General features: G+C 31.7%; 3 protein-coding genes across 3 annotated transcripts in view; 2 read left to right on the top strand and 1 right to left on the bottom strand.

Moving 5' to 3' along the window:
- Nucleotides 1-1,037: 1,037 nt before the first annotated feature.
- On the top strand, nucleotides 1,038-5,310 carry LOC108761316 (glutamate receptor 1). The gene is made up of 7 exons (XM_018507773.1): nucleotides 1,038-1,472; nucleotides 1,840-2,163; nucleotides 2,987-3,152; nucleotides 3,359-3,567; nucleotides 4,496-4,597; nucleotides 4,792-4,955; nucleotides 5,038-5,310. The coding sequence occupies exons 1-7, from the start codon at nucleotides 1,038-1,040 to the stop codon at nucleotides 5,288-5,290; spliced, it is 1,653 nt and encodes a 550-aa protein (XP_018363275.1). The 3' UTR covers nucleotides 5,291-5,310.
- A 2,033-nt stretch (nucleotides 5,311-7,343) lies between these two features.
- LOC108761369 (mitochondrial enolase superfamily member 1) lies at nucleotides 7,344-9,586 on the top strand. The gene is made up of 6 exons (XM_018507857.1): nucleotides 7,344-7,526; nucleotides 7,878-7,980; nucleotides 8,072-8,190; nucleotides 8,262-8,416; nucleotides 8,504-9,087; nucleotides 9,269-9,586. Exons 1-6 carry the CDS (start codon nucleotides 7,443-7,445, stop codon nucleotides 9,532-9,534), a joined length of 1,311 nt encoding a protein of 436 aa, XP_018363359.1. The 5' UTR covers nucleotides 7,344-7,442; the 3' UTR covers nucleotides 9,535-9,586.
- Nucleotides 9,587-9,859: 273 nt separating this feature from the next.
- Nucleotides 9,860-10,486, bottom strand: part of LOC108761395 (histidine triad nucleotide-binding protein 3) — a 1,219-nt gene continuing 592 nt past the window's right edge. The window contains exons 3-4 of the mRNA XM_018507895.1: nucleotides 10,075-10,271; nucleotides 9,860-9,990 (exon numbers count right to left, since the gene is read on the bottom strand). Coding sequence (XP_018363397.1) covers nucleotides 9,940-9,990; nucleotides 10,075-10,271 — 248 coding nt within the window. The 3' untranslated portion in view covers nucleotides 9,860-9,939. The remainder of the gene's footprint in view (nucleotides 9,991-10,074; nucleotides 10,272-10,486) is intronic.

Here is a 10,486-nt window from a genome sequence, read left to right on the forward strand (position 1 = left end):
ACTGTAGGAATTGCAAAAGGCTTTTAATGGTTATTTGGTGATACGTAAGTGTAGAGGGACAGTAAAAAATGGAGTATAGCAAAATACAAGTGCTTTTATATTCTTTGTTTAGCTTGATATCTTGTATATTCCACTTATTTGAGAGATACAGCATTTTCAGCGAAAAGGATTTATGCCCAAGGCATATAAAGCTAAACCTATATCAGTGAAAACTAAGTTTTTGTGTATAAAATATTATATAATATTTCAAAAAAGTAAATAGAAATAAATATTTATAAATATTTATTATAAATATTTGTGCTGTCTGGAATTATAACTGCATGTGTGTTGTGTTATCTATGTGACACTGTGTGAATTAACAAGATTATTTATAATTAGATCATTTGAATGCTGTTAATACAGCATTATTTATGAATGTTAACACGTGTTGCCTTAGCGAATTTTTGTATACCCAACAGAATTATTATTGTTGTTATAAATATATAATAAAAAAGATATCGCGTATGATTAAATATGTAAGACTAAGTACGATCCTAATGGATACTATGTTGAATAGGATATTTTTTCTTATTTTTTATTGTTATCTATCCATTTATATCATTTAAAATTTTACATTAGGCATTTATTTTTTCATAAGCATTTGAGAAACTTTTGATGGCGTCAGTCATCATGACAGTAAACGTGTTATTTTAACTGAACAAATGTTTGGTCAATAATCGATCATCGCGATTAATAGTGCAGTTATTCTTGCACGACTCCGCTTTAAAATATTTTTTTATTATCTTTTCTATCTATATGCCTATAAATGGCATAAATTTATAAAATTGTGCAGTCTGCAGATAGAAGTAATAGAGGAAGACGAAATCACCAAAGCATTTCTACTTTGTTTAAACGATTAGGATTTTTTCTTCTTTTAAGAATTTGAGTGTTTTAAATATCTAAGTTTGTTGAGCTGATTTTGCAAAATTCTCGCTATAGATTTGCGAATCACGCATTTGATACATACGAGCACCCGCTTGCTGAGCCGACGCTACATAATGACTGCGGACGTACACTTTAAAAAGTTATGGAGAACACTTAAATACTATCATCGAATAACTCAGCCTATTACCGTTGTCATTATACCCGACTTTGAGGCGTACCTGGAGTTTGCGGATGCCGTTAAGGCCTATCCCATATCTTTTCCGGTGTGGTTCATTCTGTTTCTCTACACCTCCGACAACAGCACCTATCATCACTGCCGTGAACCAATCGGTAATCCCTTTAATCTAACGTTCGACACGCAGATGTTAGTATTGTGTAAAAACGAGACGATCTTGCGGGAATGGTATTCCGTCAAGGGCGATAGCGTTAAAATCTTTGACCTGGCGGAATGGAGAGACGATAAAGGATTCATTCCTCTGACGAATCTGTCTCTCTACGAACGGAGGAAAGACATGGAAGGAGTTGTCCTACGAGCGGTCGCGGCCAAGGTGCTCCATAAAATTCAATGTGCTTTTTTCTATATGTATAATATGAGTATGTATATTAATATCTTAGTAGCACAGCTTGGTTGACATAACAAAGATTCATTACGTTTATTTAATTCTCTGTAAAGGAGAAAAGAAATATATGCGATAAAGAAAGAGATATCTTGCGTTTGTCGTTATACTTAAGGATGTTTTGTCTATACAATATCAACTAAAATAATCATCCAAAAATAGTTAATATCAGCCAATATCATTACAAAAATTTTGACGATATTAATTAACGATATTAATATAATTCTACAATTCTTACGTTTATAGAAATAATTGTGAAACGTTTTCCGTTCAATTAATCAGTATTAAACAAATGCAGAGTTTATCTTCGACGATTGATGGGAATCAGGTGGCTACTATCTACGGAAAAGTGTTGGAGGAGCTCACGAGTTCTCTTAACTTCACCGTGAAGATTGTCTCTCAGATAAACGAACACGGTGTACAGAATCGGCAAACTCTCATCTGGTCCGGAGTGATGGGCAAGATTGTATCGGGTCGCGCGGATTTCGCTGTCGCCGACATGTCATTGACGAGTCTTCGAAAGCGTTATGTCGATTTCACGATGCCCTTAATCGTATCTAGAATCAATCTGTATATCAAGGAACCGGGAATATGTGGCGTCAAATGGATTGGCTATTTTCAGGTAATACGATTGATTAACGTTCAAATTATGTATTTAGCTCGTTATCGTCGCTTCGAAAATAATAGATAAAAAGTTGCTTAAGCATATCGTGGTATATACTTACAAACGATGCTTGTGAGCGTTGCGAGCGTTAAGTGGAATGTAGCTTGAATCGAATTTGGGAGTTAATTAAAATGAGGTAAAAATTACAAAAATAAGCAAATATTCACCAGAATATTTATAATACAATTTCATTGGTCATCATCTATAGTGTATGTATATGCATATGTATGTAAATGTAAGATAAGATTTTTAATATATGTATTTGATTTTTATACTTGACATCTTAGGCCGATATTCATGGTTGATTCTTATACATATATGAGACTGTCTTAAGTTCAGTCTTAAGATGTTATCTTAAATTAATAAGAGATCGAGTATTAGCATCTTATAAAGACATAACTTGAGATAGTTTTAAAATCAGAATCGATTATGTGAATATATATATCGGTCACAAATTTGAAATTTTCGAATAGTTCGCACATCTTTATATAACTTTTACCATGTTGTAAAAAAGATGAATAAATTAATTTGTTCTTGGCAAAAGGTTACACATATAATATAAAGTAATATTTTATCTTGCTATCTTAAATATCAAGCTACAATTTCCAATACTAACTTGCGTGCAAATTAGTATAAGATGAGAAGTACCTATAACATAAAATATCTCGGTACGATTTTGTCAATTTTTATCAATGTGTCGAAACAACTTTTTAAATCGAATTTGATTTGAATTAGTTATTTAAAAATAACTAATTTTTTTAAACTTGTACAATCACAACAGACTTTCAATTCGCGTACGTGGGCTACAATTATCATACTGATAGCGACCGTGCCGCTACTCTTATTCTTTATGAAATCGTACCGTCATCAATCACGGAGCGCCATGGATCTGATCTCTGAGAATTTCATCTGCATTTGGGGCATCTTTTGTCAGCAGGCGCTTATAGGTATTAATATAAAATTTACAACATACAAAGTAATTAAATTAAATATTTAATTATATAAAATATTCATAAAATATATAATTTCGTTTTCCTGAAAGAGGACAAGATAAATTAAATTTTAATCAAGTTAAAAGTTAAATTTGATATTGGACTTTATTTCCTCCTTTTTAAAAAGTCGATTGGAGCTTTAATTAAACTTTTTCCTCTAGAGTTTCCGAAAAATTTATCGCTGCGCGTCGCATATATTACGATATTTTTGACGGCGATGCTGATAATGGCTCACTATTCAGCGGCGTTAATTTGCTTCCTGACGGTGTGTACTCGCGTTCTGCCTTTTCAAACGCTAGAAGAATTTATCGACGATGGTACCTATAAATTAATCATGATACGTGGTACTGCTGACTATGAAGTAATTACCGTAAGTTCACTCAGTGATCAAAGAATTGCGATTCGACATTTACTTTTAGCTCGTACACGTTTTGAGCGATTGAAATTATGTCAGACTATTGCATTCGGTAATATGAAATTACCTAGATGTCAAAATGTTGGCAAAATGTTGATAGATTGATAACAGATTTGATCAGAAGATGTTAGCAGATTGACCTCAATTTATGTCGCATTCTGCTCCTGTTCTTATAACAATAGTATCTGTTGAACATTCTATGTCAGCAGATTGGCAGAAACCAAGCAAAATCTCGGAATCTGGTAAGAGAATTTGACGGCAAATTGCTAATTGATATCGAGCAGATTCTGTTCTGTTATAAATAGCATAATATGTAATAGAATATGTTATATATGTATTTATTTGTATATTTAAGCTTTAATAATATGTAAAATATATTTAATTTATTAATAAAATTATTTAAAATTATTTCTTCAAAATAGAAAAAATGTAACAAAAACGTCATTTTAAGAAATTTTTTGAAGTAATAACGTTACAATTTTAATACCTACAAAACAGCAAGATCTGCCCGATTTTTACCGTCAATCCGCTGTCAATCAGATCAGATTGTGTGGCGCAGTTTCTGCTTGGTTTCTGCTGCCAACCTGCCATCAGAATCAACAGATTCTGTTTGGTTTCTACTGCAAATCTGTTGACATAGAATGTTATCTCATGTGCTACCGTCAGAACGGAATCAGAATGCGATATTCTGCTAACATTTTGCATTTTGTTTACGGAGCAGTTTTTGTTTGAAATTTGTTGCCTTTCTAGCATTAGAAATCATGTAGCAGACTGCTCAAATTCTGCGGGCTTGGGTACGGTCACATAATATCTACCGTGGTTTCATTATGTTGATATATGGAGCAATAAATAATTAATGCGTTACAAGACGTTTTCGTCACAGTTTCAGGCACAGCACGAAGCAAAGCTTTTCTATGTAAAGCTGATGAAACTAATGAAGGACGAATCGGAATTGCCGAGAAATCTAGAGGAAGGCTTCATGCAAGTACGATCGATAATCCATATTTTTTCGTGAGACATCAAGACGAATGTAATACGAATCAATTTTAATAATATATTTTTATATTTATTATCTTTTATTTCTACAAAATTACTTTCTTCTTCTAATTAATATGATTACTTAAGCGTATTCGTGCTTGAAAAATTTTGTATTGAATCAATTATCTGCTGCTTGTTCAGGTATGCAGTGAGAAAAATGTTGCCTTTATGGTGCTGAGTGCTCGAAAGAAAAGCGTAGAAAAGGAGATACCCTGTAAGTTGTCGAGTATTACTACCGAGAGGATAGACAATTTAGCAATGGTCCTCTCCAAGAATAATCCATACACAGGCGTGATAAATTATCAGTGGGTATATATATATCGCGAAAAACTTTCTTTTTGTATTTATAATCTTTCCTTAAGGTTATAAAAATATCGCGTATACTAGTTTGCAGAAATTTTTGGACAATGGTATGATAATGCGTCTGAGGGAAACATACTCGCCACAGTCGGTTGAAAACAAGATTTACAAACCAGTTTATTTGTTTAACATCGTCCCAATTTTGGCAATTCTCTGCGGAGGTTTTATTATAAGCATCATGATAATGATTATAGAGAAAATTCATTATCGGTCGAGAAAAAAATTTCAATCAAGAGTATTTTCTTCCAGAAAGCTATTTATCAAGAAATATAATAATTGAGATGAAACTTAATCACAATTTAATTCAATAAATATCAAGAGACATCTTTTTAGCGAGAGAATTTCTTCATCATCTTTCTTTCTTTATAAATAAAAATTTCTTTTTGTGTACGTGTGTATGTATGCGTGTTTGTGTGTGCTTGTAAATTTGTCACAGTTAATTATTATTTAAAGTTTTTCCGGTAAAAGCTTAGATTAGGGGGACTCCACTCCAATAATTTTGACCTTGATACATGTTGCGTCCTTTACTCGTAATACATTTAAATAGATATTAATATTATTAACAATTTTGTATTTTATTTAGGTTTAATGATAATATGATTATAATGTATATAATAATAATAATAGAGTATACGATTATGTCGCTGCGCTTGACTTAGCGCCGAGACACTATATCGTGTCTCCAAATTTAAATTATTATATTATGAGTTAAATTTATGATGTGCTAACATTGAAATAAAATAAAAATTAAGATATCTTTCTCACGAAAGAAGATAATAGAACTTTCTAAAGCTATATTTTACTTTAAGCATTCCTTTACATGCTCATTAAAAATTATTTTGTTATTAAAATTGTTCAAAATGCTTTATATATAAATTAAATAATACATCAAATTGTCGAGATTGATCAAGACAATATCTTTTTCTGCTCAGCGTCACATTCCTTTTGCGGGATGTGCACGTTTGCATTGATTTTAATTTATGCGATAAATAATTTCTCGCATTGAATTCATCGTTAATTATTTATCGTACAATTGTACGAAATAGATTTTTATTTTTTCTTACACAGTACTCATTTATTCAAGATCTTAATTTAAACTTGTACATTGTGAAATGAAATATATGATAGTGAGATTGATGGCGATACCCTCCTTCGTGTTGGGCATCAAACCGTTAACAAAAGAAACAGGTATTAACAATGATTTCTGACTAATCAACGGTCATATATCCACAGATATTATCGCATATTATGTGCGGTTTGAAAATTACGTAAGTATACCGGGAACAATTTCTAACTATCATTTCTCACATTGCACGTCAATCAGCTAGTGAAAAAAAAAGTTTTCGCGAACGTTTAAACAAATATTGAATCATAATTTCACTTGTAAATTGTTTTAGTTTTACCGACCGTTAAGTTGTAATTATGTAAAAAATAAGCCATTTTTAGATTTTCTTTTAATGTCAAAATATATAGGACAAAATTCTACACTAATGCTCGTTTCTATCAATGTAGTTTAATTTTAATTTCAATCAATTCTTTATCTTTTTCTAGTTTTGAGAATTAAAAAAAGATGAAAAGTATAGATAAACTGAGATTAACGTTAATCTATATTGGTAGAAACGGGCGAATATTTTTCTTCTCAAATGCTTTGAGCAATATAAACGTGCAATCGCAACAGCCTTGATCACAACTATAAAAATGAATCGGCGTATATATGTACTAGTTACGGAATGTGATAAAGAAAAGTTATATAACATTCTGGAATTTATAATTTCAATAATTTTTTGACGTTTTTTTACTAACATTTTCTAGTTATTAACTCGTCATAAACTCGTTAATTTGTTTTCTGCTTGATCTAAATATTATAGTTTAAATGATATTAAATGAATCATAATAATTGATTAACTTTTAGTAATCTTTTGAAGTCATTTTGACGTTATGATGACTTATGTTCTGCTTGGGATGTCTATTGTTAAATTTAAATGCTAATAATTATAATGCCTACAATGTTCACGAAATGTTGATATTTAACGATGTGTCAATAAGACACAGAAATAACCTGCAAATCTCTCTTTCTCTCGCGCCTATTTTCGCGCCAGATGAAAATATTCGTGGAACTCTCAAAAGAATTATATTACACGTTAACGTTTAAATATTGTACGTCCAATTAATTATCTCTCTCTGCATGTAATTATTTGCAACAAGTGCAACAAAGTGTAAGCTAGATCTTTCCACGAAAATAACTTTTTTAATTATCGTCTTCAGATATTGATATGTGATATCGCGCGATTTAACTTACGACACAAATATTTACGTAAGATGATAAGAGACAAGCGATATGTTTATATTTAGGACGTAACACTTCGAATATTGTTCAGTCAGTTTCGTGTCGTCGTACTGTCGTTTTAAAAGTACTCGGTACATTTAGAAAAATGGTAGAAGGCAAAATCATCGCTATCGATGTACAGGATATAAGATTTCCGACATCGTTAAATCGAGATGGAAGTGACGCAATGGTACTTATTATTAAAAAATTTGATATGTTCGCTGTTAGTTCATTATTCTGATAAATCAGCAAGAGAATATCCATATTAATACGCTAAGCATTACTCACGCATAAATTAATTTACGCTAATAGTAAATAATCGTTATTACGCGTAAATTAATAAAATAAATATTAATTTTCATTAATAGTAAACAGCAAAATTAATAATAATAAGTAATATATTAATAATCATTTACTTAGAATGATGCTTTAGATTGCACGTTAAATTAATTACTAATTTTCGATCTTTATTTATTGTCAAATTATATTTAATTTCAATTATATTATATTTAATACTGTCAGTCTTTATTTATAACAACAGCATACTGATCCTGATTATTCTTGCGTGTACGTAACGATTAAAACAAGTACCAAGCATGAAGGATATGGTCTTACGTTCACCTTGGGAAGAGGAACTGAAATCGGTATTACAATATATATTGAGATATATATAATATATGTACATTAATAATATTTTGAATACATACGCTTTTACTTAAACAATAATTTCGACAGTTATGCAAGCATGTAAGGCTCTAGCCAAGATTGTAATGCAAATTCGAAGATTAGAATGGATTTACAATGATTTTGCGAAATTTTGGAGACGTTTAACGAGCGACTCGCAATTGAGATGGGTAATGAGTAATGAATAATAAAGACACAGTAATTAAAATATGAAGATTATCATGTAATCGAGATATTTTAGATCGGCCCGGAGAAAGGTGTGATACATCTAGCTACAGCGGCTATTATAAATGCACTGTGGGATTTATGGGCCCGTATCGAGAAAAAACCTGTCTGGAAGCTTCTTTCTGACATGACACCCAAGCAGCTCTTATCTGTCATAGATTTCAGATACACGTAAGCCGAAATTTTTTGTAAACCAAAGTATAGAGTGACATTTACCCTCATGATAAATTCTATGTATACTCGTATATTTTTATACAGTCGAGACATAGTGGATGAGCATAACGCGAGAATAATACTCGAGGAGAAAATGGAACATAGGCAGAAGCAAGAAAAGAAATTGCTGGAGAATGGATATCCCGCATACACCACTCAGGTCGGATGGCTAGGCTATAGTGATCAGCAGCTTGAGGATCTTTGTAAAAAATTTCTCGACCTTGGTTATACAGCATTTAAGATTAAAGTAGGCAATAATTTGCAAGATGATATTAGAAGATGCGAAGTGATACGCAAAGCGATCGGCTACGGAAACAGATTGATGCTGGACGCGAATCAGGTGTGGGACGTGAAAGAAGCGATCGAGTGGATGGAGAAGCTGGCGAAATTTAAACCCACTTGGATAGAGGAACCAACGTCTCCCGACGATGTCAATGGACACGCTGAGATACTGAACAAGTTAAAGCCATATGGTATTGGAGTGGCTACTGGCGAGATGTGTGCAAATCGCGTTATGTTCAAGCAGTTTCTGAGATACCACGCGATTAGTTATTGTCAGGTTGATTCGGCAAGGATTGGTGGGATTAACGAGATCCTGGCTGTTTATTTGATGGCACACATAACTAAAAGTAAGTCTATTATAACCAATAAATTAAATCTTTAGACTTGGTTAAGATTAGAGAGTAGATAAGTTTCAGATTTCAATCTTTATTTCTTCAACATTTCAAGGAACTGATTCTTAACGAATCTATAATTGATTTCTACTCGTTAAAGGGAAACAGAATGTAAGATGAAAATTTTTATTTACAGCACCAGTTTGTCCGCATGCTGGTGGAATAGGTTTGTGCGAGATGGTTCAGCATCTCCAAATGTGGGACTATATTTGCTTAAGTCAGACCACTGAAAATCGAATGATTGAATTTGTGGATCAACAGCACGAACACTTTGAGAATCCTGTTCAAATTAAAAACGCATGTTACATGCCACCTATGAGTCCTGGATACTCGACTAAACTTAAGGAAAAGAGCATCAAAGAGTATGCTTATCCAGAAGGTAATTATTGGAGAAACAATTAACGATTACTGAAGAAAAAGAAGTTGAGGAAAAACATGATTAAACGCTTTTAAAAATTTAATTTGTATCTATAATTCGTTTTATAAAAATCTATATAATACTGTTTATGTATTTTTAAGTATAATAAGATATATACACATATATTAAGATTAAACAATTAAATGCAACAATAAAATATATATACATTATGCAAGATACATGTATATTAGTTACATATAAGATATATACGATTTAATGTAATACGAAACTGTAATATTATCTCTCTTAACCCTCAATAAACATATAATCTTTGTTATATTCTATATATAATAAATATTTTTACCCGCAACCACATCCAACGTTCCATGATAAATTGCACAAAATTTTAATATCTAATTCATACCAAGAAGGCAAGTAACAAAGTAAAACTATAATGTTCTATTTTTACTATTTTCTAAGCGAGATTTCACATAGTCCGGCTGCACAAAAGAATAGCAATACATATAACAAAAATGTATCTTTCACAGTATTTATCTAATAAGCTTTATAATTTTTATACTTACGCTCACAAACCAATAGTTATTGGGATTGGGAAACATCAACTTTCTTAGGCCACTCATTTTCTCTATTGGCGAAATAACATGTAAATGTAAATGATGAACGGTATTAAATGGTGGCCAATGAAACCCTGTTCGCGTAGATGCAGGATCAAGATTCATCTTTTCGGAGATAATGCCTACCGTAGTAACAATCTTGTCGACTGAAATTCAGATGTAATCCAAGAATAACAGAAAGATCAATAATCAATTGTCAAATTGGAAAAAACATAATATTAGAGCATGAATAAAGTTTGCAGCGCACGATGCTTTTTTCCTTCAAGGTTACTAGCAATCCTTCAGAAAAAATGCATCGTAGACTTAAGAGACAGAAAAACTTTCATACATATTTCTAAACAAGTATACATATATATATATA

The sequence above is a fragment of the Trachymyrmex cornetzi genome, unplaced genomic scaffold, assembly GCF_001594075.2.
Source record: "Trachymyrmex cornetzi isolate Tcor2-1 unplaced genomic scaffold, Tcor1.1 scaffold248, whole genome shotgun sequence".
Classification (NCBI taxonomy): Eukaryota; Metazoa; Arthropoda; class Insecta; order Hymenoptera; family Formicidae; genus Trachymyrmex; species Trachymyrmex cornetzi.

What these genes read in the sequence shown, in the direction of transcription:
- LOC108761369 (XM_018507857.1), top strand. Translation starts at nt 7,443, where the DNA reads ATGGTAGAAGGCAAAATCATCGCTATCGATGTACAGGATATAAGATTT. An exon ending in GCGACTCGCAATTGAGATGG is followed by an intron (nt 8,191 to 8,261) that starts GTAATGAGTAAT and finishes GAGATATTTTAG; the next exon opens with ATCGGCCCGGAGAAAGGTGT. An exon ending in GATGGCACACATAACTAAAA is followed by an intron (nt 9,088 to 9,268) that starts GTAAGTCTATTA and finishes TTTTATTTACAG; the next exon opens with CACCAGTTTGTCCGCATGCT.
- LOC108761316 (XM_018507773.1), top strand. Translation starts at nt 1,038, where the DNA reads ATGACTGCGGACGTACACTTTAAAAAGTTATGGAGAACACTTAAATAC. An exon ending in AATGGATTGGCTATTTTCAG is followed by an intron (nt 2,164 to 2,986) that starts GTAATACGATTG and finishes CAATCACAACAG; the next exon opens with ACTTTCAATTCGCGTACGTG. An exon ending in ACAGGCGTGATAAATTATCA is followed by an intron (nt 4,956 to 5,037) that starts GTGGGTATATAT and finishes CGCGTATACTAG; the next exon opens with TTTGCAGAAATTTTTGGACA.